This window comes from Drosophila ficusphila, unplaced genomic scaffold (assembly GCF_018152265.1).
Source record: "Drosophila ficusphila isolate 14025-0441.05 unplaced genomic scaffold, ASM1815226v1 contig_286, whole genome shotgun sequence".
In the NCBI taxonomy this organism is placed as follows: domain Eukaryota; kingdom Metazoa; phylum Arthropoda; class Insecta; order Diptera; family Drosophilidae; genus Drosophila; species Drosophila ficusphila.
In genome coordinates, this window is record NW_025064189.1 from 3189876 (window position 1) to 3213953 (window position 24078).

The 24078-nt window shown below is 39.6% G+C and overlaps 2 protein-coding genes across 2 annotated transcripts in view; one reads left to right on the forward strand and one right to left on the reverse strand.

Annotated features, from left to right (window-relative positions):
- Positions 1-24078, forward strand: part of LOC108089476 (collagen alpha-1(XVIII) chain) — a 60232-nt gene that overhangs the window by 22914 nt on the left and 13240 nt on the right. The window contains 8 exon segments of the mRNA XM_017187739.2: positions 15184-15279; positions 15852-15887; positions 15983-16051; positions 16326-16392; positions 16496-16641; positions 17216-17353; positions 19582-19728; positions 23158-23271. Coding sequence (XP_017043228.2) covers positions 15184-15279; positions 15852-15887; positions 15983-16051; positions 16326-16392; positions 16496-16641; positions 17216-17353; positions 19582-19728; positions 23158-23271 — 813 coding nt within the window.
- Positions 6325-7421, reverse strand: LOC108089478. Its single transcript, XM_017187753.2, has 2 exons — positions 7123-7421; positions 6325-6981 (listed from the first exon to the last, which is right to left on the reverse strand). Exons 1-2 carry the CDS (start codon positions 7366-7368, stop codon positions 6517-6519), a joined length of 711 nt encoding a protein of 236 aa, XP_017043242.1. The 5' UTR covers positions 7369-7421; the 3' UTR covers positions 6325-6516.

Here is a 24078-nt window from a genome sequence, read left to right on the forward strand (position 1 = left end):
GTCCAACACGCACACAACAAATACAGCAAATACAGCAAACACAGCGACAACTAACAGCCAGCACCCACAACAAGTTGGGGAAACTTTTAAACACACACACACTCGCAAACATCGTCGCAGTCACTGCGAGCGAAGAGCAAATAAAGCATGCCAGGATATACACGGAAAACAAGGACACTGTTTGTTTATAACAACAAAATCAAATATAGCTTTTTAGTCAGCTTTAGAACGCATTTAAACATGCGTTGAAAGTCATAAAAGCCCCTTAAAATTTATAAATGAACATAATCATTGTTATTTGATAAATGGAAATTTTACTATAATATATAAAATTATTCATTGTTTATTTTGATCTTTTTCCGCTGATAAATTTCTAGAAAAATCACTGTAAAACTATAAAGTTGTAATTATAATTTTGCATGAAAGTTGGTTGAAGTGGTTTTACTATATTAAAACTCTTCAGCGAATAGACAATTTGATTTGTTTATGAAACTTTTTAATCGTAAAACCACTTTTAGTTACGTAGTAGTTTTTGCATTTAGCTTAATTAAATTATTTTTAAATATAATATTTCAATTTAAATGAGACTTTAAAGTGTTGTAACCTCGAATTCCTCTATGTGCACGTGTGCCTGCAGTACACGAAAACAAATAAAGTTTATTGTGACAAATGTTTCATGACAACAGCACATTTCGCTCTGGTCTAGCACACCCGACCCCATTACCTTTACCACCCAGCAGGTGAAACACTGCCGTTTTTGTTACGGAGCGTGGAAATAAAAAGCCATTGCAATTATTAGAACACATTATAAGCATTTTGTTCCCGACGCTAGGTCACAAGATAAATTGATAAACCTGACACGGGTCCGCTCACCTGTCCGGCACTTCTTGTGTTTTTCGTGTAACGAGTTGGGTTCAAGTTTTGTTGGGCTTTTGGTTATTGCCCACGCGGCGTATACGCAACGGGAGTTTTTGCAATCTATTTCGTGGATGGTTTGCTTGCGGTTTAAAATGCCGAAACGGTATTCAATCAAGGTGCTTTGATAACTGCCCTTTAATGAACCTTGGCCTTTTTCATTAGTTGTTATTCTCAAAAGCATTGCGCAAGTATTTGCACAACAAAGCTAGCGTTTCTCCTTTGTGGTCTTTGTGGAATGTGATATTCTTAGCATTTCTGAAATTTCTATATATAAACACTAATTAAATTGTGGAAACTGGTCTAACTGATTTACCACAGAGTATTTGGAATTTTCACACAGTATGCTAAACTAATGACATCTCAAGTGAGAAGTGATATATTTAGGAAAAATATTGCACTTCATTGAAATTAAATAAGAGAAACGCACTTAAACTTAATTAAGTTTACTCAGTTTAATGTGTGGCTTATTTTGATGTTTGCTTGCCTCTTTAATTTAGCTTGTTGTTAAATGGTTTTATGTACTAAATGAGGTTTAAAGATGTTTTTAATAAGGAATTAATTCATAATATGTGCTTATAAATAATAACAAACATATTTTAGTTAATGATACATTTTTATATCAAAGGGCTTTATCCATAAATAAATTTTAAGCTTTAAATTTAAGAGTTATACAAATTTTTCCAAACTTAAATAAATAGTTGACCTCCAAGGCAGCAGAAAATAGCAAAGGGTCCTATTCCCATGACGGCAAAACCTTTTCCTTCTTTCTGTCAAACGTTTTCCTCCATTGTTTCCACCTCAAAAGGCCTTTCCCAAAGGACCGGCCAATACAGAGCCACAGTAAGAGCAAACTTCGACTAATACCTGCATAATTGTTGTGCTAATTTTGTCAGCACGCCCAGTTAATGTTTCTATTGACACCCGCAGGACGACGAGGGGCGTGGCTTGTCCTGTGTCCTTCGCCATAGTTGCACTGCTTTTCCATTATTTACGCTTACTTATGGGTTTGGCTGGCACTCACCTGCCATTCTCTCTCCCCTTTTCGAGTCGAGTCTGAAAACAGTGATTAAACTAATTTTATGCAGCAGCGGAGCAGGACGAGGGCGAAAACAAGGATACAGGTGACGAGTCGCGGAAAGCGAGCAAATGGCAGGGGCGAGGTAATAAAAAACCATTTAAAACATTCAAAGTGTCGCATGAGAACGGAAAAGGTGAATGTCGACAAGCGTTAACGGACTGACTTCGATATGGGAGCTCTATTTTCCATTTATTTCCATCTTCATGCACAAGAAAAAATTTGTTTGAATTGGTAAAAAATAAAACTAATACATTTAAAAAAATATCTAATAAAATAAGAAATAGTATAGCTACATATGCTATAGTTATATATTTGTTATATTTTTACAGTGATTACCATTAAATTCACAAAGAGAATAAAAGTAAAATCAAAAAACAAGAAAGGAAGCAAGATATCAATAAGAAAAGTTCCTTTCTTGTTATATAAAATGTAGTAATTTTTTTTTTGTTACAAAAAAATTAATATTATTACCGATGAACATTTCATATTTTCTCCCAGTACAAAACCAAATAAACATGGTGAACGCGAAAAGGAAAACCAGCACAAAAAACCAAAGCAACAAAGTTTAGCAATAAAAATCTAAAAAGCGGAGCGTGAGCGGTGGGTTGGAGTCAGGCTGTTAATAAAGCCATTTCTGCATGGGCTGTCTCACCTGTCGCACCTGGCACCACCCACCAACCAACCACCACCCACTGGCTTTTAACCCACTGCCTCCCTCCCGACAACTATTTGCCACTACCAACCAGCGATGGGTTCATTAGCAGTGACTTACATTACACAGGCTTGCCGTTGGTTGTTGTCGCTATTTTCCTAGTTTCCTTGGCGCTGTTAATTACGACCCCAAGTTAAAACGGAGGAAAAGGGGGGAGAAAATCGCGAAAGGAACGAAAGGAAAATCCGGTTGGCGCACAATTGGAAATTTATAAAAATTACACGTAGATTGACAGGCAATTTGTCCTTGCTTAATACAAGGTGGTTATCCACTGCCAGCAGCAGTTGGCTTATTGACTGATTCTTCGGAAACCCCGGGGCTTAGATATGTGGCTTACTAGGAAGGTCTATTAGGTTTCATTAGTGCCTAATTAGCCAAAAGCGAAATTAGGCAAAAGCCAATTATAGTTAATGCATTTAGCGATTCGATTCGTCCCAAGTTGTTGGACATTTATGGGCTGACAAGTATTGTGTTACCAAGCCACTCGTCGATTTCCATTTCCTTGTTGCGCAATTCCAATTAATAAGGTACATGTTATGCGGTATCCCTCGAAGGCATAAAAAAGGCATTTGCACCCCAAGTCGAAGGAGCAACCAAGAACATTTGTGTGGGATGGAAAGAAAGTAGCCAGCCTTCGGTATTAACTCACACCCACTAGCCTCGTCTCGATTGAGCAATAAAAAACTACCGGAAAAGCATTCCTTCCATTTCCCTAGATTTACCTAGACAAACATACACGTGTATGTGCATTCGTGGCTGGCAATAAATAATGAAAATATCCGAGTACCCTGAAAGCAGAATGAAAGTTTCCGGCCAGTTCAGATAGAAAATGCCAAAGCGAAATGTTGGCAAACGTATCTGTGTTTACTTACAAAATATACCCTCACTGGTTGTATTTATTTTCAAACGAAACTGATGACTCTAATTTTTTAAAAGGCTGTTATTAAGAATTTTCTTTCCCTGCTAAATACCAGCAAATCCCAAAACGTCGGTTGGAATTAAGTCAAGTCGAGCTCTCGACATTTTGCTGGCAGAGCAAGGAATCGTTTCTCATATTCATGAGTGTCGTGCTGAGAAGCTTTGCTTCACGAAAATTTCAAATATAATCCCCACATTCTTGATGTGTATAAATTCCGAAAGGCGAAACATTAAATATTGAGCAACGCTCCGTACATTTGATTTATGAAAACATATTACTCCAGTTGCCATCCTGCGAAGGGAAACTGGCGGAGCAAACATACGGGGATACGGATATTTGTGAAAGCTTCTTCCCACTGGCTGGGAATAAGCATATGAAAAACTAGCTTCCGTTACGTTTATGATAATATTTTATTAAAGCGCAGCATGCCACTATAACTACGGGTTATGCCAGTCGAGTGGCAGGGAGTTGCACGCACCCGAGGAGTCGTAGAAGGAGAGAACTTGGAACTCGATGATGACGTCGACACGCCCCGCCAACCGTCCGTAATAAATTTATTATTGTGCTGCGCCAGGAGTTCGAGGACGACGGCAGTAGTTCAATTTTGATGGCAAAGATAGCGCAACTTTGGCCCAACTCTTGCGGTTTCGACAGGGAGATAGGCAAAGCAAAGTTTCGCCTTTTGAACTTGTTGCATTGACAACCTGCAGTGGAAGTTTCCCCCAGTCAAAGTGCAGCTGTGCTCTATCTCACCGATCCTGATATGAGTCATGATTATGGTACGACTTTTGGAAATATTTAAAAAATATTTGGTTTGAGATATTAAACACTTAATATAAAGAAATGAAAATATTGTATCTATTATAATAAAATACAATTAATATCTTTTAGAATATTTTTCAATGTTTTTCATCAGAAGAAGATTATTGATAATGATTTTGTAAACAATACTTTTCAGTTATTTCTGTAGTTACTACTTTGTATTCAGAGTTGCTCCTTAATATAAAAAATCAGCTTGTTTTTAAGACAAATGTCCTCCCCCCTTGTTACAATCCCCGGGTAACTTGCAGGTTGTTCTTCATCGCAAACTGTGCAGATGCATCTACATCTGCATCTGAGTATGTAGCCCTTTTCGCGTTGCTCCGCAAATTGGATGCAAACCCCTCAGTCTCAGTCTCCAGCTGCAGTTGGCAAGCGTGTTGACAAGCGCCACGCACTGCGATGCCCCCGGGGGTCGGACTCCAGATATGGCCGGAGATATAGTATGTGCGCCGGGATATATTCGTACCTTGCCACCGCCGCAATATAAATAGCACTGATTTGCGCTAACAAATACGGAATACGGAGCGGTGGCTGTCGCTATCTGCCATCTCCTATCTGCTATCTGCGACTTGCTGGCAGCCCGAAAGTTAAGCCAACCAACCATCCAACCCATTTGTTTATTATGAAAATACGGGCTGCTCGGTCTCGTGAGTGTAGCTCCTCCATATCGCTGTCTCCGCTCCTCTGAGCCTGTTTGTGTGTGCCGGTCTCTATTAGTGTGCGTGTGTGTGTGAGAGTGGATTTCTGTCTGTGTGAGAGTGCTGCCCACAAAAACCTTAAACTGATGACACACTTCACATGGAGGTTTCTGCCTCTGGCTCTGGCTCTTTTTTCGTTGCCGTGTGCCCGTTAACAGACCTCACAGAGAAAGAAAAATAAAATGGTTTTAAGATTTTGGTATATCTATGAACAAAAGGATTCGCAATGATTCGGAGACTGGGGAGTTTAGTCTCTTTTAGTAAACTAAATCTGTACCACAGAAACTCCTTTCAATAATCATATTTAGGTGTATGTATAATATACTTTCGAAGTGGTTTTGCACTCTGGCTTTTGTTGTAGTTTGATTGTATTAAACAAAATAAAATTTTTAAAATCCCGGCTAAAAAATGAACCAAAAGTATTATAAAGCCTTTGAAAATAATTTTGAATAAAGATATTGTTTCAAGGTCGACGTCCATTTTAAAAATAAACTGACAACAAACTATTGTTATAAACAGAATTAAAGGTTTAATTACATTATCCAGTAAGCAATTTGACGTTTTTGGTTTAAAGTCGGTGTGAAGATGTATTCAAGTGTTTCGGTAAAAGTTTTCTCAGATTTTGGGGAGTGGCAATATCTTCGATTTTTATTTAATTACTTTATATCCTAACCATTATGTCGTTATTGATGAAAGATTTTTTATTGTTTCTGAGAAAGTTTTCTCAGACCATCAGGGAATATCTTTGCCTTCGTTTGGGTTACTTAACCCTTTCAAAGAAATAAGGGTAAATATGTATTATAAGAATATTTTTTTTAATTTATATACAAATTTCCTGAGTGTAGCTCGTAGCCGGCTTTCGGTGCTGCATTTCCGCTTGAATGGCGTCTGTGCTCGGAGCAACTAACAGCCCATTGACAAGGGGCCGTTGGTGGGTGGGCGGTCGGTCGGTTCGGAAGGGTGGGGGTAATGGGTGGTGGTGGGTGGTGGGTGGCTGGAGGGCTGATGGGCCGCCTGGGCGGGGCTGAGATGGGTTTGCTTCGGTTGGCCAGCGGGAAGGCGGCGGGGCAAGTGTGTCACCACACACGACCACGTAACTGAAAGGCATACTTACCGTTTTAAAACTGTGCGCTCTGTACATGGCACACTACTATATTGACTTTGAAGCATAAAAAGCTTTCCCAGATACTCCAATACACTGGAGGCGAACTCTTTATTACCGCCCATGCCGGAGTCATGTATCTGTATCTTGGTATCTGTGTATCTGTGTGCTTTGTGTCTGCCATGTGTGTGTGTGTATTGTACAATGAAAGCGATGGAAGCCAAGCCCTGGGAATAAAGAACGAGATGACTTCCTGATCGATCTGGCTTAAGTCTGGCCCTTATCAACGGTTGCCATTTGAAGCGTTCCCCGGCGTTTGGCAAACTTATCGAGCGGATTGGCTTCATCCTCCTCCTTGGTTTCCACATGCGCCTCAAAAAGAGCACAGAAATCTGTGATATAGCTCCGCAAATTGTTAATTCGCGAGACTAGTTTCAGAAAAGCTTGTTCGTCGAAGATCTTCACTTTGATTCGATCGCCGGTGTCCTTTGTCAACGCGGCCAGATCATAGATGTTCCTTCGATCGTCGAGTATTTTAATGCACAGACGATTGAAGTGAATGACAAAGTCTCCGATGTCCTCTATTAGTTCTTCCGCTAGGCGGTAATTTTTGGTTTTATTCTGAATATTTGTGGGCTTTGAAACCATGTAGGCAAAGTCAAACTTTTCAGCAATGGCTTTTAAGTCATCCGGCATGCCCTTTAGGGCATCTTGGGTGTAGACAAGGAGGCCCTTTGAATATAAATATTCAAATTTATTAAATGGGTTTACTTAAGAAAGAAGCAGTTTATATAAATATGTTTTAAAAATGTTAAAAATTTGGCGATTTAATTATTTAATTTAATAATAAAAAAATTAAGCATTATAACTCACATTCATATCGGTGATGGCTAGTGAATTCGAGAACAATTCGTAATCTGGCCACCAGTCTTCTTCTTCATCATAAAACTCATCGCGTGTGGATGGAACCATTTGCATCTTTGAGATCTGATATAGTTTATCCATGCGGGGTTTCATCATTTCGATGATTAAACTTCGGAGATCTGCAATTTCTTTGCAACCTTTTGTATTTTTGGGCGCTTCCTTCAACAGTTTGTTTATGATCTTAGGGGTTTCCATGTTGAAATTTGTATAATAATTTAACTATAACCATTTTAGCATTGAGTGAAGTTAATTTCAAAGAAGAGTTGATCTCTGAAATTCTGCCAACCATCCTTGTTTTTTGTCTTCTTTTTTGTGCATCTGTTTTGAATTGTGCTTCGAGTGGTGGATACTTTTCTGTAGCTGCAGCTGCTTCAGGAAAACGGTTTACGCTGCGTATACGCAACATTGTCACAGTCTGTTTGGTTTGGGTTTATAAATTGTCTAAATCAACATACAAACGTACACACACACAGGCATAAAAACTCTGACAAATCTTTAGCATACACATAACGTGTTGGTTTATACACAACGTTAGTTCCATTTTTTCTGCTTCTGTGAGCTTTTCTCGTTTTAAACTAATTGTAGCCGGCACTTTTGGCCAACAATAAAATGCAGATGTAACCCTTCCGCTTTCATATTCTTTCTTGGGGTAACAATAACGTAAATAAAGAGATGCAAATATACTAATAAATTCATTGAGCAGAAAAGTGACACACAATCTTGAATAAATAAAAAGATAAAAACAATATATCTTCATGAACTTAAAAGTTTGTGGAATAGAGATTTTATTTGTATTTAAATAAAGGATTTAATTGAGATTTAGATTAAAATATACCATTTTTTAAGATAGATATTTTAATGCATAATATTTAGCTTAAGCTTTTTGGTAAAACATCCTTTTCGCATTTGCCGAAAGGCCAGAAGCTCCTGTTCCGAGTTCTTTTTCTGCAGTTGGTACATATGTATCATCTGGTGTATATCTGTATATATAGTGTGTGCCTCGTACTCCCCAGGATAAACAGGCGGCCAGATAGGCACTGTGACAGTCGCAGAGAGGGAAGGACACAAAGTGACTGAAGGACCGGGGGACGACAGACGCTTCTGCAAAAACGTTGGCGCAAAAACTTTTCGAGATTTGTGTCAGCTCGTTTGAGAATTAGTCGTAGGTTTTTAGCAAAATTAAAAAAAATCTGTCACTATGCGGTTGGCATTTGCCGTTTCATTGTTTTTGGTCCCCTGGCTGAGGCCCCAAGTCCCCTCGCTCTCCTCCCTCCTCCCCCCTTTCCCATTCCCCCAATTTTCTAGATTCATTTCCCCCTCTTCTCCTTTTCGGATTCGGTTTGTTTTTCCATTTCTGTCTCTCTGCCACTATTTAGATAGTCACTTCTGCTCGGTGCACATGGACATTGGAAAATGTACGCATTCAAATTAATGCTATAAGAAAAACTTGTTTAAAAAAGCAGAGAACATGTTATTTATATTAATTGACAAAATACATGATATTAATCCTGCTTATTCATAAGAGTGTCAGCTAAAATAAAAACATTTAAGCCACTATAACATATGTGACTCTCATTCTACAGAAATAATAAAATATATAAAAAAAATGTATTTTTTCAATAATATTATATTTGCTTAATATAAACATTAACCAGTTTTTGGTTGTGTTTCTTTTTGAAATAAGAGTTTATTTAAGTTATGGTTTTGAACCCCCTATTCCCTCGGAGAGTTCCCCCAACCTTCATGGCCAAGCTGAAATGTTTTTTAATTTTAAGGCCATTACCATTTCGGTCCTTAAAAGCATACAGCACAACTGTACACAACATAGATGCTAAAAATGCGTGTGTGAGTTCGGCGTTATGTGCTCTCTGCGCTTTGATGCGACTGCGTCTTAAATAATTTATGTGCCGCAAAATGTGCAAAGTAATTTATTCTGATTATATGCAAAACAAGAGCAGCCGAAAAAAAAAAATGAAAATGGGCATCAAATAAAATCTGAAACGGCCGTCGAGTGTCAGAAAAAAGAGCTCTGAAGTCAAGTGCAGAGTAAAGAGAATTAAGTCCTGCACCTGGCCGCCGCCTTATTTTCGTTCGTTTTGGCCAAGAAGTAGTAGTCCGCCCCCCTCGGAAAAGGGGGCCGTAAAAATTTATGCTGCTATAATTTAGCTTTAAAATCGCACCGAAACCTCAGACCCCAGCTCATCCGAAAAGTGAAAAGTGGCAACGAGGGGGCGGCGCACGCATTTAAACGGAAATAAAATAAAATTACAAAAAGTGCGCAACTTTTTGACGTAGCGATTGTTATCCTCGTTGCTCCGGTGTTTTCCTTTATTTTTTTTTCTTTTTTTTTTTTTTTTTAACTTGACTTTACCGAGGGCCGAAACGGCTGTCAGAAAGTGATTTAGAAACTATGCTATGACCCGGGTAACTTGGCCAGGTCGAAAGCGGAGTTCTCTGCGAGTTCAGCGAGTTCCGAGTTGGATTGGCGTTTTGTTTGTTGTTGGCTGTCGACCGCCTGTCGTTTGGCGGCTATAAAGTTGAATTTAAATTCGGCCTTTTCGGTATTTGGTATTCCCATTTCAATTTCCATTCGTGCGGCCATTGAAATACATACTTTGTAGCGAATTGAAAACCCAATTGTTTGAACATTTATGCGGCTTGCTAATTGAAGCCAAATTAAAGCCAAAGCCGGATTCCATTCGAAATTAGGATCACGGGAGTCTAGTGGCAAGTGTGCATAATTCATATAGTTTTTGCACCCCGCAAAGCCGCTGGCAAATATGCTGAAAATGTCAAAACGTCGCTTACATATTTAATGCGCTCTAACAGGCTTAATCAACATTACAAAGTAATTAGAGTTAATTCTTTTGTACTTGAGCGCGCCCAGGTGGCAAGTGGCAAGGTGGTGAGGGTGGCAAGAGGCAGGTGGCTGGTGGCTGGTGGCACAGGTAGTCGCCGCGTTCAAAGTGCTTACGCATGTTGCCGGTGACACAGAGACACTGAATCTGTGAACGATGAAAATGAAAATGAAAACGACGATGACGATGACTATGCCAATGATGATCATAATGATGATGATGATGATGACGAGGATGAGACACCCGTATCTGTAAACTGTTGCGCGGCAATTTGCATGGTTAATTATCTATTAACTTGAGCATAACTTTTTTTCGGGGGGTGCGAGTGCACGTTTTGCCAGAACTCAGAACAGCTAACAAATGCAGATACTCCCGCACAGACACAGATACACACAAACACACATACACAAGCAAATTAAGAACCTCAAACTGTGTCGGAGCGAGTCGAGGATATATATACATCCGCTTCCGCTGTTGTTGGCTGCCATTGTCGTTATGTAAGAGGTAGAGGAAACTGAGAAAAATTAAAAAGCTTTCACGAATCAAGTGCCATTACGAATACTCTAGATTATTAAATGAAAAGCGGTGAGGAAAAACTACTTTAATCTCAAATAAAAAAGTAGTGGTTATCTGTTAATCCTGATAATGAAAATAGATTCCCGTTTTACAAAATTCTTATTTTTTTAATATATATCTTAGAATTAAATATCTAGTCTTCTCAAAAAATGCTTGAATTTGTATTAATTCATAAAAACTTTGAACTGAAATCAACCTGAAAACTTATAGTTTCAAACAAGAAATATTTCGTTAAAAACTAAAAATGTATACCATCAAACCCCTAATAAACTTTCTAAAAATTAGAGTATGTAAGCATGGATGGCGGAAACAGTTTTATGGTAATCTTAATGCCTAAAGCTTTCCTTTGTTTTGATGCTGCCGCATACCGTAAATTTCACTTATTAAATATTTGTGCTTAATTAAGAATTTAACTCTCGACATGAGAAATGTTGGGAGGTAAGTGGCTTCAAGAGCAGACCTTTTGTGGCATTGGGAGCACGTTTTAAGCTCGGCTTTAAGTTTTGCTGAATGTAATTCAATACAGGCTAGATGTGTACGAGTGTGGAGAGCTACCCTGAGCTATGACCTCCACAGGAAGCTTAACACTTTTCTGCCTAGTTAAAGATTTATTTGAATTTAAATTAAATTAAATTAGTTTTACTAATAAATTATAATTCTTTAACTTGAATAGGCTTTCCAGAGATAAAAGAGACAACAATTAAATGTAAATAAAATAGTCTATAGACGAATCGCTATCGTTAAAACTCGTACACAACTGCCAACAGTTGTCAAACAATGTGTCGTAAAGCTCCGCATGACAGCGGCTAAAATAAATAAATCTTATTTGGCAAATAAACACAAACAACATTTTATAGTTTCGATAAACATCGACTGAACCCAAGTTCCTTTCGCAACTTTCTGATTGAGACAATTGAAGAGTTATTGCCGGGCAATGGATTCATTCGAACCGAATCCATTTTCGGTTAATTTTTAAGAGGCCCCCAATCGATCTCCATTATTGACACATTTTTGACAAATTGCCAGACAGCCGCAGAGGAGCGTGGGTGGAGCTTCTGTTCGCCGAAGTTGTGAGTCCTTTTTCTTATTCTCGCAACTTGCAGCGTGAAACGTGTCTGGCATTTCTGAGAAGCTCGGACAAAGGACGGTTTACCTTTCTGGTTTTCGTCCGAATGGCAAATGGAAAAGGGTCAACGATTTGCGTATTATTTGCTTTATTTTCAATACGCAGGGCGAACCCTCGTCAGGAGCAAAGGACTCATTGCTAGGCAATGAAAGCCGCCTTGCTGCTGCGCAAATATTACCGCACCTCCATTTCCATTTCCCATTCGCAACCCACACTCCTCCTGGTTTGCTGGCATGTTGTGTCCTTGCTCCGCTTCTTTCGCATTTCAGTTCATTTCTGGCCTTAATTATGTGCGGCACAGAACAAACAACAAATGCACAAGCATCAGCACACACACAACATACACACAACACACACACACACACATATGGTCCGTGTGCACATGCACTTTCAGCCCAGTTAATTGCTCATGGCACTCGGAGCACTCTCTGCGCCACTTGACCGACCTGCCGCTGCTGCTGAGCCGAGTCCTTCTCCTCCGAGTCGCCATCCTGCCATCTTCATCCTCATCCTCATCCCTATCCCCATTCGCATTCCCTTCTGCATCCTTCCAACTCTTAGCCTGACACTATTTAAGCTAAATGCTCACCTTAAAATCACATTCCGCCAGGATCTCGGGCACCGAAAATGTTTCTTTAGCCTGCGGCCAGCTTTTCGTTATTTAAAGCGGCCTTTGTCTGCGCTTGACCCTCTGTCACAACTGCTGTTGTCATTCGCCTCTACAATTCCCAAGTGCACTAGAAAAAAGTCTGGGGTCTAAGTTCATATTCATAAATAAGCCAGTGTGATACTTTAGGTAGCCAATTTCATAATACTGAATGGTAAAATATATAGGTACTTCACTAAATAAATTAGAACTTTTCTTTTTAATTTTTAAATCGAATATATTTAATTAATTTCTTGCATATGTATCCTGTAATTATTTATGAAGAAATTCTTTCGATATATAAAGATCATAGATTATTTTAAGAATTTATTAATTGGTCACAATTAAAAAAGAGTTGTTCTAATATATCAAGTAACTTCACATTATGAATGCTTTTTATATATTTTTCTCTCCGTGTACTTATTTACTTACGCCTTTTTTGGTGGCCAGTTGCCTTTGCAGCGGCTTGTTGTCGTGCACAATATTGCGGAGGCGAGCGGCTTTGATGTCCTCTTATCAGTTCATCGCTCTGAATTTCTGCCGCACTGAAGGAGCGGTCGAAAAGGGTTCTCGGTTCGGTCGAGGTTAAGTCCTTTTTGCGATGCCCAGATAGTTTTCCTTTGGCAGATCCGCACTGGAAATAAGGGATAAGTCGGACTGTGAAAGCTAATACTTGGCTAAGCAAATGTACACAGAATAATACGGCAACAGTTATTATTATTCCAGCAGAGAATGCGATATCCTTAAAAAGGGCCTCCGTTTTACCTTCACAGAATTGTGATGCAGATAAAATGTTGTTTTTCTTTACCTTTGTTGGGCAACTGCACAATGCTAACTGCTGTCAATTTACTTAGCCAAAAATGCAGGTAATAATGAGGCAGAAGCCAGTGGTAGCGAAAAAATCCAAAATGGCGATGGCGACTCACGCCCAAAAATGCCACTTCCTGCGGCTTAATTTCCGTTTCAAGTGAATTTCCTTGCTGCTAATTTTGTTGCACACACACACACACACACACAGAAGCAGAAAAAACTTAGAAGCACGTGCTCCAATGGAAACTGGGCCAAACGGACACGACCACGGACGGACAAACCATGGCGGACAAAAGTACGGACATATATAGTAGAGTAGAGTAGAAACGGACCCGGACATTGCTTTCATGCTCTGACTCTCCGACCAGTGATTTTCGCCGGCTTGCCATTTGTTTAGCGCATAGTTTTCTTGAACCAAAACAAAGCAGAGCCAGAAACAAAGCGAAAACTTTAATATCCGCATTCAATGGCACAACAGCAACAAGCTACAAGCAACATAGCGAACAATGCGCACTTCAATGTCTATTGATGGGCCACGTGTGTGTAGCAACCCGCTATCTTCCCCTCGATTCCCATATAAATACTCTCTGAAAACCCCTTCTTTTGTCATTGACCAAAGTTTATGCGATGAACAGAACCGGAGTTCGTGAACCTGCAGGGATTTTGCAGAAGAAGATAATATTAAAACTTGTTTAAAAATCGAAGTTTGTTCTTGTCAAAAAATAGTTAAAATGCAGTGGTATTTTTTTCGTTAAAAAAATTTATTAAAAATATATGCTATAATAAAAGGTGAACACCTAAAGTTTTTAATTGGTTTTTGTTTCATAAAATTTAAATATTAAAGAATTATGCATTTAATATTTCCTTTAATGTAATAAAATTCTTTACGGAACTGTTTCAAGTTTAAAGATGGTAAATGTAGGTTTTAAATTTCTAAAACTCTATATTCTCGCTTTTGTGATCCGAGCCATGTATAGTATATTCTGCTTCTGCCATAAACTTGGGGTCCAAAAGCCAGATTGTGAGTCCTCCACAGACTCGGCGAATATTAAGCCATTGTGGGCCTCGCCAGTACGCTTTTAACCCGAAATTCAACGAGTTAGCGTCTCAGACAAAACTTTTTTAGCTGAGCGGCAGCATAAAAGCTCCTCGGCCATTACTATCATTCACAAGAGGAGCAGCCAGAGCAGCCAGAGGAGCAGCAGGAGGAGCAGCAACAACTACAATAACCGGCTGCCATTACGGTGGCTTAGTCCTGGGATCCTCGAACTGGTCTCCTCGAGTCCTGAAAACCGGAGTTCTGGGCCTGAGTGTTTGCTGCCATTTTTATTTGCAGGGGTTGAGTTTATGGGCAAATGTGCATTGAGCATTTGTGTCTCTATCTGGGTAAGTGGGTCTGCCAGCCAGGAACAGAAGCGGGCTCAGAATCACAACCAGAATCAGAATCAGAATCGGAATCAGAATCGGGAGCAGGAGACTCAGGAGCAGGACTAAGGACTCAGGACTCAGGAACCCGGGAACGTTGCGCATTGTTTGTGGTTCATTGTCTTTATAGGCCCATTCCGTATTTCGTATTCCGTATTCCGTAGTTAGTATCTGCGGTTAGCAGTTCGACTGCCTGCTGGCTGCAAGTGGTTAGTTGGCCAGGCCCCTTTTGGCCAATGTGAAATATGCATGCTTAATTGTAATTTCAAATCCGAAACCACGGCACATTAGTTGAACCGGTCGGCAGTTACTGTTGCAAATTAACATCAATAATAAATTTCGATTTGCGGCAATTACGTCTGGTTCTACTCGTGGGCTTAAACAGGGATATACTTTATAGCTTTATATATATATAGTATACAAATTGATTGATTTATTATGTATGGGGGAGCCTGTGGGCTGTGTGCCTTGTGCATTGGACTCGATGAAAAGCGTTTCGAAAATTATTCCCCTCGCATTATGGTATGCATATATTTCCCTGCTAACACAAACGTCAATATCTAACGCAGGGCTATTTAGAAAAAATCAATGTCTATGGTAATCCCGATGCCATAAACGTCACATGTATGCCGCCCCCAAAGGCAACGGTCGCCCCAACCACAGCGGTAAGTCATCATTGGGGTCACCACCACCAGAAACAATAACAACAAAAACGACAATAACAACAACAGCTATAGAGTGCGATGAAATGGTTTAAATTTAAATTAATTAATGAATGGCCAGGCAAATCATCTTACTGACAAATTACATTAAAATTGCATTATGTCTCCATAAGTGAGAGAATATTTGCATGGGCTTTGCGTTTATTTATTGAGACTGCTAATGCCGCAAATAACATGTAATCAGATACACTTATTCGATCATGTATTTTTAATCCAGGCACAGTAAGGTTAAATTTGTGAATTAAACAGTTCATCGGTTATAATCTGGTTGGTTTAAGCCTGCAAATGTGAAGTGCAATGCATTGCAATGTGGCAATAGAAAATAATAAGCCAAAATAGTAATTTAAATTTTTTTTGAAAACTTTTTATTTATCTAAAAATGTGTATTTATTTTTTATATTTTTTTTTATTATTGTGCCTTTTAAGTTATTACATATATTTCATCCCCCTTTTTTGTTTTTTTTTCTTTACCTAAAACTTTGGCCTTTTATTTTTATTTTCTCTTATTTTTTAAGGATGAGGAATCTTTTCTAATGGAAGGATCTGGAGAGGTATGTTGGTTTCCAAATTCTTGTTTGCTTAAACTGTTTTCCCCCTTTTCATTTATTTGTTTCCCCTTCCTCCTTTCATATTTTTTGGCCCCTAGAGTATTACCTTCGAAGAGTCAACGGAAGTTAACCTTTTAAATGATGATTTTTGGGAGACAGACGACGAGGTTAGTGCACCGTGCGAAAAAAAGAGTAAAACAAATAGAGTAATTGTTGGTTCATGGAGCAAGTGCAATTTGATATTGCTATTGCTATTGACAGTGCTCTTGAAAAGCCATAAAATGGGGATATTGGTCAGCAGTCTGGCTGCACTTTGCATAATTAAATATTTATATTTAGCCATAAGTTAATGCCGCGGTGTGGAAGTGAAAATCGATGATGAGTTCGACAACAGTTTGCACTCGTGTCTTAATGAGTATTCGATTTCCCCCTTTTCCGCAGGCGACGGACATCTTCGACGCCAGTGGCATGCAGCCCCCGGGACAGACGACATATTCGCACGAGAGACGTGAGTGCTGCCCCGCCGGAGTCCATTCCACTCCGGCTAATGTGTCCAAAGCTAATGCAATCTCTATCTTCCCTCTTTTTTGCTCCTCTATTTTATTTTGCAGCGTACCGCGGCATCAAGGGCGAGAAGGGAGAGCGCGGACCCAAGGGCGACAGCATTCGCGGTCCGCCGGGACCGCCGGGTCCGCCCGGGCCCAAAGGCGAAACGGCCGCCTATCCGCCCTTTGTCGAGACCACGAGTGCGGGGGCTGTGAGTATTGCAAATTGAGACTTATTCGCCGCCAGCATCTGCACAGAGAAAAATACTAATGAGCAATATAGAATAAAAAATGATAAAGAATAAATTTGAGTTAAATCATAAAAATAAATAAATATAATAAAATAAATATATAAATAAATAAATAATAAAATAAATATTATATATAAATAAATATATAATAAAAAAAATGAAATAAATATATAAATAAATAAATATTCCATGTCTGTTAAAAGTTATATTGAATTATAATTCAAGAAACAATATTTGAAAGGAAAATGTTTCGAAACATTTCCATCTAATTTAAAATGAAATCAACTTACTTCTTTACCAAACAACTTAAGCCATTAATAAGAAGCTAATTAATACAATATTATTTATTATTGTGTTGCTCTATTGCTCATTTAGAATGAAATTTAAGCAATCTTATAGCAATAAAGAATTTTTCTCTGTGCAGTTGTGGTGGGCAACGCGAAATTGCCTGCCTGGCATAACGATGTGCGGCGGTAATGCGATCCGATCCACAGGCACAGCCAGGTGCTAAGTTTGTTTTTCATCTCTCCCCCAGAAATACACTGGCGAGTGTACATGTAATGCGTCTGATATCCTAGAGGCCATCAAGGACAATGAGTCGTTGCGGGAAACGTTGCGAGGAGCGCCCGGAACGCCGGGCAAGGATGGAAAGCCAGGTACCCCTGGTCACACCGTAAGTACAGACCCCTCTCCTATTGATTGATTTCCTATACCAATTTCAATACGCTGTCAGAAGACTAGTTAGCTATGGCAATAAGTTTAGCAGGAAATTTAGGATAGGCTTTCAATTTATTTACATTCAATATTTAGACAGAGATTAATTTCAAAAGGGTTATACATATGTGTAATTATATTTGAGCATTCATTAGTATAATTAACTCAAGGAAGAACTGTATTACTACTGTTTAACATGAATAAGTATGCAGAACGTACTGTTATTATTGAAATATAGAAGCTATCAGGAAACTAGATTATAGCTCACATACTGATTGTAGGGAAAGAGATTTCAGTTCTATTTTTGTCAATAAGTCGTATACTAGAAACACTCAGGCTTCGTCGGACCATATAATCAAACAGAAAGGTACTTAGGACTTCGATGGCTGATGCGGAACTTTCCTCCGTGTTTTTCTTCCGTTCGACGGGCTTATCTGTGTGCACGGCAATTCCGAGTTACAACGGGTTGGCAAAAAGGCAATATTTGACATGAATCTAACACATTTTCAATTTCATTACACACATCGTCTAATCTCGAAGAGTGAAGAGTGGCTCGAAGGAGGATGAGGCAGGGGATCTCCAAAGGGGGTTGCATGTTTTCCTATGTCAAACATCATAATTTGCACTGCAGTGTAAGTGTGTGCGTGTAACCGGAAATGGAAAAAACGTTAACGCACACACACACGCACACTAAGAAGATGAGGAAAAGGAGAAAATGGAAGCGAATCGTAAAGAGAATTTCTTTATGCGCCAGCTCACGCTTAAACACTTATCCACTCCTCGGGTGCTAGTCGTTATATTATCTCATCAACTGGTAACGTCTTTGGCAACCATAAGAGTTCGCTGTGGAAACACACAAAGGATGTCTCCGTTTCCATGTGTTGAACTTCACTTGACTACGTACTTGCCATTTACTCCATTTCTAGTGAGTGTGTGTGTGACTGCGGGTCAAAGGCAAAGTCCACAATGTTACGAACTCCTCTCTTCTTTTTCTCCTCTCGGCTACTCGACTCACTTAAGTGCTTATCACGCAATAGGGCTAAAAAAAAAAAAAAATAGAAAAAAAAAACTTTGAGCAGCTAACCGAAAGTATAGCACAAAACGATGAATGCATGTCCATTACTCTGGGAATTATTCAAAAAGCGAAAGCAGGCCAAAGACAGACGGAAACTTCTAAAGCCGTCGTCGTCGTCGTCGTCGTGTCCTCCATTCAATCTCTCTCTCTCGGATTTTTCTGGGCCACTCCAGCAACCTGTGGAACGCAGCCTCCTCAATGCGATGCAATACATCAAAAGGAAAGCGGTATGCCGGGCATTCTGCGGTCCACTGCCAGCAGCAGCTAGCTTTTCACCCAGCTAGGGAAATATGCCAGCCCAATTCCGACGACCCACAAAATCCTCTTCGGCCTGCTGAATGACCCTTTCCTCCCTCCCCCGAAAATCCTCTAAAACCCGCAATGCTTATGCCCATCCTCCTCCTCCATCAAAAAGCCTTTGCTGCCCCGGTGAAATATGGCAAGCTGGCGCGCATACCGGAAATTCCAGCGACAACTTTGTTGGCCCACTGCTAATCCCTTAACTAATGGCAATTAATTTAAAGGACGGCGATAAGCAACAGCTACACGAGCTACACGACTACACAGTTGGCCAGCAACAAGGACATGGCACGCAAATGGCTCACAGCGTGACCATTTTGCATAAGATTAAGAACATCGGAAGACACATTTTTTGTGGGGCTTACCCATCCATGCCATGCCCATTGGAATGTCGAAGGCCCGAAAAGCTAACCCCCCTCCGCAATCCCAAAATCGAGTTCAAATCCAATCCCAGAGGTCCTGAGAACCGAAAAACCGAAGACCAAACCGAACCACATGCCAGCCGCGTAGATTAATGAGCTCGGACTAAAACGCAACGATTATGTAAATCGACCGCAGCCAGTTAGGAACCCCAGACCTCGAATGAGGAAACCCCCCACAAAATATTCAGCTAGCAGACCGTGTAGAACTTGCCATGTAGACGTAGATTTGTAGCTCTAAGGACGCAGGACACGTTGTATGCACGCCCACTAATGTGATTTATTTCTCTGTCGCTGCTGGCGACCCCCTCACCTCTACCCCCTCCCTCCTCCTTTTCAATCCCCCCTCTATCCCCTCTCTATTCCGTCTCGTTTCCGTTAACATTTATCCAGGGAGCCACCGGAGTGCCAGGAGCCAGAGGCGCCCGGGGGTCCGAAGGTGCCCAGGGGCTGAAGGGCGAGCCAGGCGTCGACGGACTGCCCGGAGTCATGGGTCCGCCGGGACCGCCGGGTCCGCCTGGTTTGCCCGAGAATTACGATGTAAGTATTATTCCTCCTCCCAAAATAAAACCTATTTCAATTTATATATACAAATTTGTAAGCTAAATTACGTATTTGCACAAAGAATTCATTACTACGTGCTAAAGTGCACTGAGGGTTTTATGTGGAGATTATAGGATTTAAATTATTAAATAATTGCAGCATGCAAAATGCTTAACTTTATTGCAACAAGTTTATGGCTCAAGGGTTTAAATTAGGTCAAAGTTGAAATTGAAATCAATATAAATTGCTTCCAGATTTCTCCTCTATATCAAAACATTATTATTCTGCATTCTCCTCTATCAAAACATTATTATTCTGCTGCATTACAAAGTCAGTTTTGCTATTTTTTTTATTTAGTTATTCCGTAAAATATAAAAAGAATTTACTATGAATACCAATCAGAATGCAAGTTAAGTATTTGTGAAATTCTAAACTGAATTGGCTTTTGTTTAATTTATTGATTGTTTAATTATTCACAATGCTCATTAATGGTGAAAATGCCTGTTTTCAATTATTACAATTCACTGGATCAGCTTAGCTTTAAATTAAAGTTAAATGGAATCTTCGAGTCTTCTTCATTCATTAGAGTCCCAAAATATATATTTAAATTAAAGACAGCAATATTTTAATAAGTATTAACTCCACAAAATTACTAAAAAAGTTATTTGGAACGATCAGAGCTTTAAGGTTGAATTAAGAATTTATGTAATATTTTTAATCTTAAGAATTTAAAACCTTTTCTCTTATAAAAATATGTTCTTAATAGTTTTTAAATATTTTTGTTGACAATCACTACGTAACTATTTTTATACAGAGCAAAGGTATTTTTTCTTCGGATAATCGAAGATTTTTTTTTTTATTTTCCATACTTCGTTTTGCGTTTTCTTTCGATCAAAATTGCACCTTTTACACAGGATAAATATAGGAGTGGAGGCTAATGCAGTTGTCCGATGTCTGGTCCTGTATCCTTCCGCGTCCTTCTCCTCCGTCTGTTTTTTTCAATCACGCACATCTTTATGAATTGCAACTGACCGAGGTAAACGTCCGTCGTGTTTTACACGCCGCACAATTTGCCTAAACTAATTTCCTTCCTGGCTCGCGCAGTAACTGTGAAAAATTGCCACCCTGGAGGATTCGTGGCGTCACGCCAGCTCCAGATTCCTCTATTCGGTGGAAGAGTGGCAGAGTCTGGCGGGAGCAGGCACGTTCAGTGGCCACCATTGTCGTTGTCGCGAATGCCACAAATGGCCTATCTCTGCTAATAATCTTAAAACCGCAAAGGTTCCACGGAAACATCTCCTGGCGAAAGGGCCAAAACGTAAGCGTCTTGAGCACGCGAGCCGCCAGGAATAACCCAAATTTGAGTGGAGTCGTCGTGTCGACTTTGAAGTCAAGTGGAGTCTACACAGGCAAAAAATTAACTTGTATAGGAAGCTAGTAATTTTTCCATGTAACAGCCTATCTTACAATGTAAGGACTAATAACTAGAATACAGTGCTTTGGAATTGTGAGCCTACGACTCGCATTAGTAATTTAAAAAGTCAACTATTCAGGAATTACATGAGAAATTTCCGGAGAAAAAGATATTGTAGTAAACATGAAAGTGTAAATGAGTTTTTTCAATTTTTGGGTTAATAATCATTTCTTTTAAAAGCTTTACTTGTACATAAATATTTTAAACTATGTTTAAAAACCGAAATAAATGTTATTTTTTCACTTAATTGAAGGAAACTTTTATTCTTGTTTTATATTAAAATTTTTATTTTAATGAGCAGTTAAATATTTTTTTTTTTTTCTTCAAAATTTGAATTACCATTCACACGAGTAGTATATAAATTGAATAAATCTCAGTGCAGCTGTAGACTTGAGTATAGTCCTTTCGCTTGGCATGGGCTCAGTTTTGAGGAGTCCTGTATTCGGGGTGCCGCCTGCCGCATGCCACATGGCAATGTAGATGGCGGTGTTCCAGCTGGTGGCAATTACCGTTATCAGCGCAGGGCGCGCAGTTCACGCGGTTAAATGCGGTAACACGCACACAGATACTGATAGCAGGAACAGGGAACAGAGAAGGGGGAACAGTGAAGGGGAACAGTGAACAGGGAACAGGGAGCAGGGAACACTGTACAGGGAGCAGTCACCCACACAAAGGCGAGCTGAAAAACACATCACTCCGCTTTCATCCGCACCGTTGCCACTTTGAACCCTTTCATGCAGGAGCGAAACTTTTCTTTTTGCCGCTCGGCTTTATCACCGCATTTCAACACCGTGTGTTGCCCGCTTCCCGTCTAAATGTATTTGTGGAAAGGAGTGGGCGTGGGTGGGTTGTAATCATTATCGCACTATTACGTTTATGAAAGTGTCAAGCTACTTGTGGTCGACGAGGCGGCAGTAAAAATCAGACAGCCACTCGCCTGTCGGCCCGCCTCCCATTGTTTAATGTCGGCGGGTTTATCATCATTATCATCGCCCCCAAAGCTGGTGCCTTTTAAAAGCTTTCTCTGGGTGTCGTACCCTCTTTGTTATCCTGTGCATTGGGCGGAGCCAGGACATTTGGCTAGGAAGCTCCCGGCTGTTAAACAAATGGGTTTCGATTCGGGCATACAATAGTATAATAGAAATCCGAAAAAAAGGAAGGGTTGCCCACAGATTGTCAATGGAAAGTACTCAAAAAATATTGAAGCATTAAATTTATAATTTTTAACCCCATAATTTGAAGGGTATGAAATGGGTTTGAAGACCCGAGCAATTTGAGTCTTTAAAAGGGAAATGCTTTTATGTTTATTAGAACGGCTTTTGATTGTTGACACGACCTCCTCGTTTTCAGATCTTCTATTCAGAAATTTAATTACCTACACTCGAGTGCTCCCCCGTAAAAGTTGCAATTTTGAAAAGTTTTCTGATTTTTAACCAGTGAAATCATATACTAATACGCTTCAATTTCACGCCCATTGCTCTATATTATTGTTAAACGTATATCGTATCGAAAATTATGTATTCTTGTAACAATCAACACATAAATAACAGATAAATTGGAATCCAACCAGGACCTTCAAGGTATAAACATTTTAACAATTTCATCTTATGTTCGTTCCACCTACAACCACTTAACTAAAAACAAAACGCAAAAGGTTTGCTTTGCCGGGGGTAAGCGATGGCCACACACAGCCTTTAATGGACTAGAACCACTTGCCATCATTAGCCCCGCCCCGAAATCTGAGTGGGCGGTCCACCAAAAAAAAAAAAAAGATCATTAATCAAATTTCCGCCGTGTGTTTGTTGCATTTGTCCCTCGTCAAAAAGGGCCGCCTGCTGCCTACAAAAAAAAAAGAGAAAAAATGATCAGAGAAATGGGGCAGCGAAATACATGTATCGAAAATAAATTGTACAACAAGCAAATATTTAACAAATTACTATGCCTACACACAGGAATCCCTAATGGTCAACTCGATGGGCACATTCCGGGGCACAACGCAACCGGGGGCCAAAGGTGTTCCCGGCGAGAAAGGTGATGCCGGCCAGAAAGGAGAGCGTGGCGATCCGGTAAGTCAGAGGGCATGTCTAATAAATGGCCAGGGTTTTCCTCACTTTCCCACTGCTTTCCCTTTCCCCAGTTTATCCCTGAAATGCGTGGTTGTATGTGATGTGTGTGTGTGTGTGCATTATAAAGTGTTTCTCGGGCCCACACGATTGTTGTTTCAAATATATAATAACTTCTGCCCTATTGACTACTCAATTGATTTTGAGGCTTCTTAAAAGGGCAATCGGGCCAAGCAGCTCGTCGCTTTTCGTCCAAATGAGCAAACAGGCGGCGACGAAAATTTGTTTTTGGTCTGGATAATAATCGTTTTCGGCAGGGCATTTCGGGCCAAAACGGTTGAGGTTTGCATTTATGATATAGTAATGTGTGCTGATTATCGATTTGACTGTGGTGTTCCGACAAAAGCAATTACAATATGGTATCTATGTTTTAGAAAACCCTGAAAAGCCATTTGAAAATGCGGTAAATAGCATATTGGATCGAAGAGTAATAAAAGTGGATTATTTTGGATAAAATTATCTAAAGTCTAATTATACGAAATCTTTAAAACCTTTAAAAAAAATATTAAAATACTAAATGGCCAAAAAATAAAAGATAATATATTCTATGAATGAAAAGAAAGTTTTAAATCAATTTATCAGTAATTTTCTACCAAATTATAGCTCCCAAAATAAATAGCTCGTTGAAAATAAATATCTGAGGAATAAATTCCAGGCTATTAACCCCGTGAAAGGATAAATCCCCAACTCCCACGTTATTTCTTTGAGTTGAAGCGAAATTGTACCCAATTTGATAGATAGTAATAATTC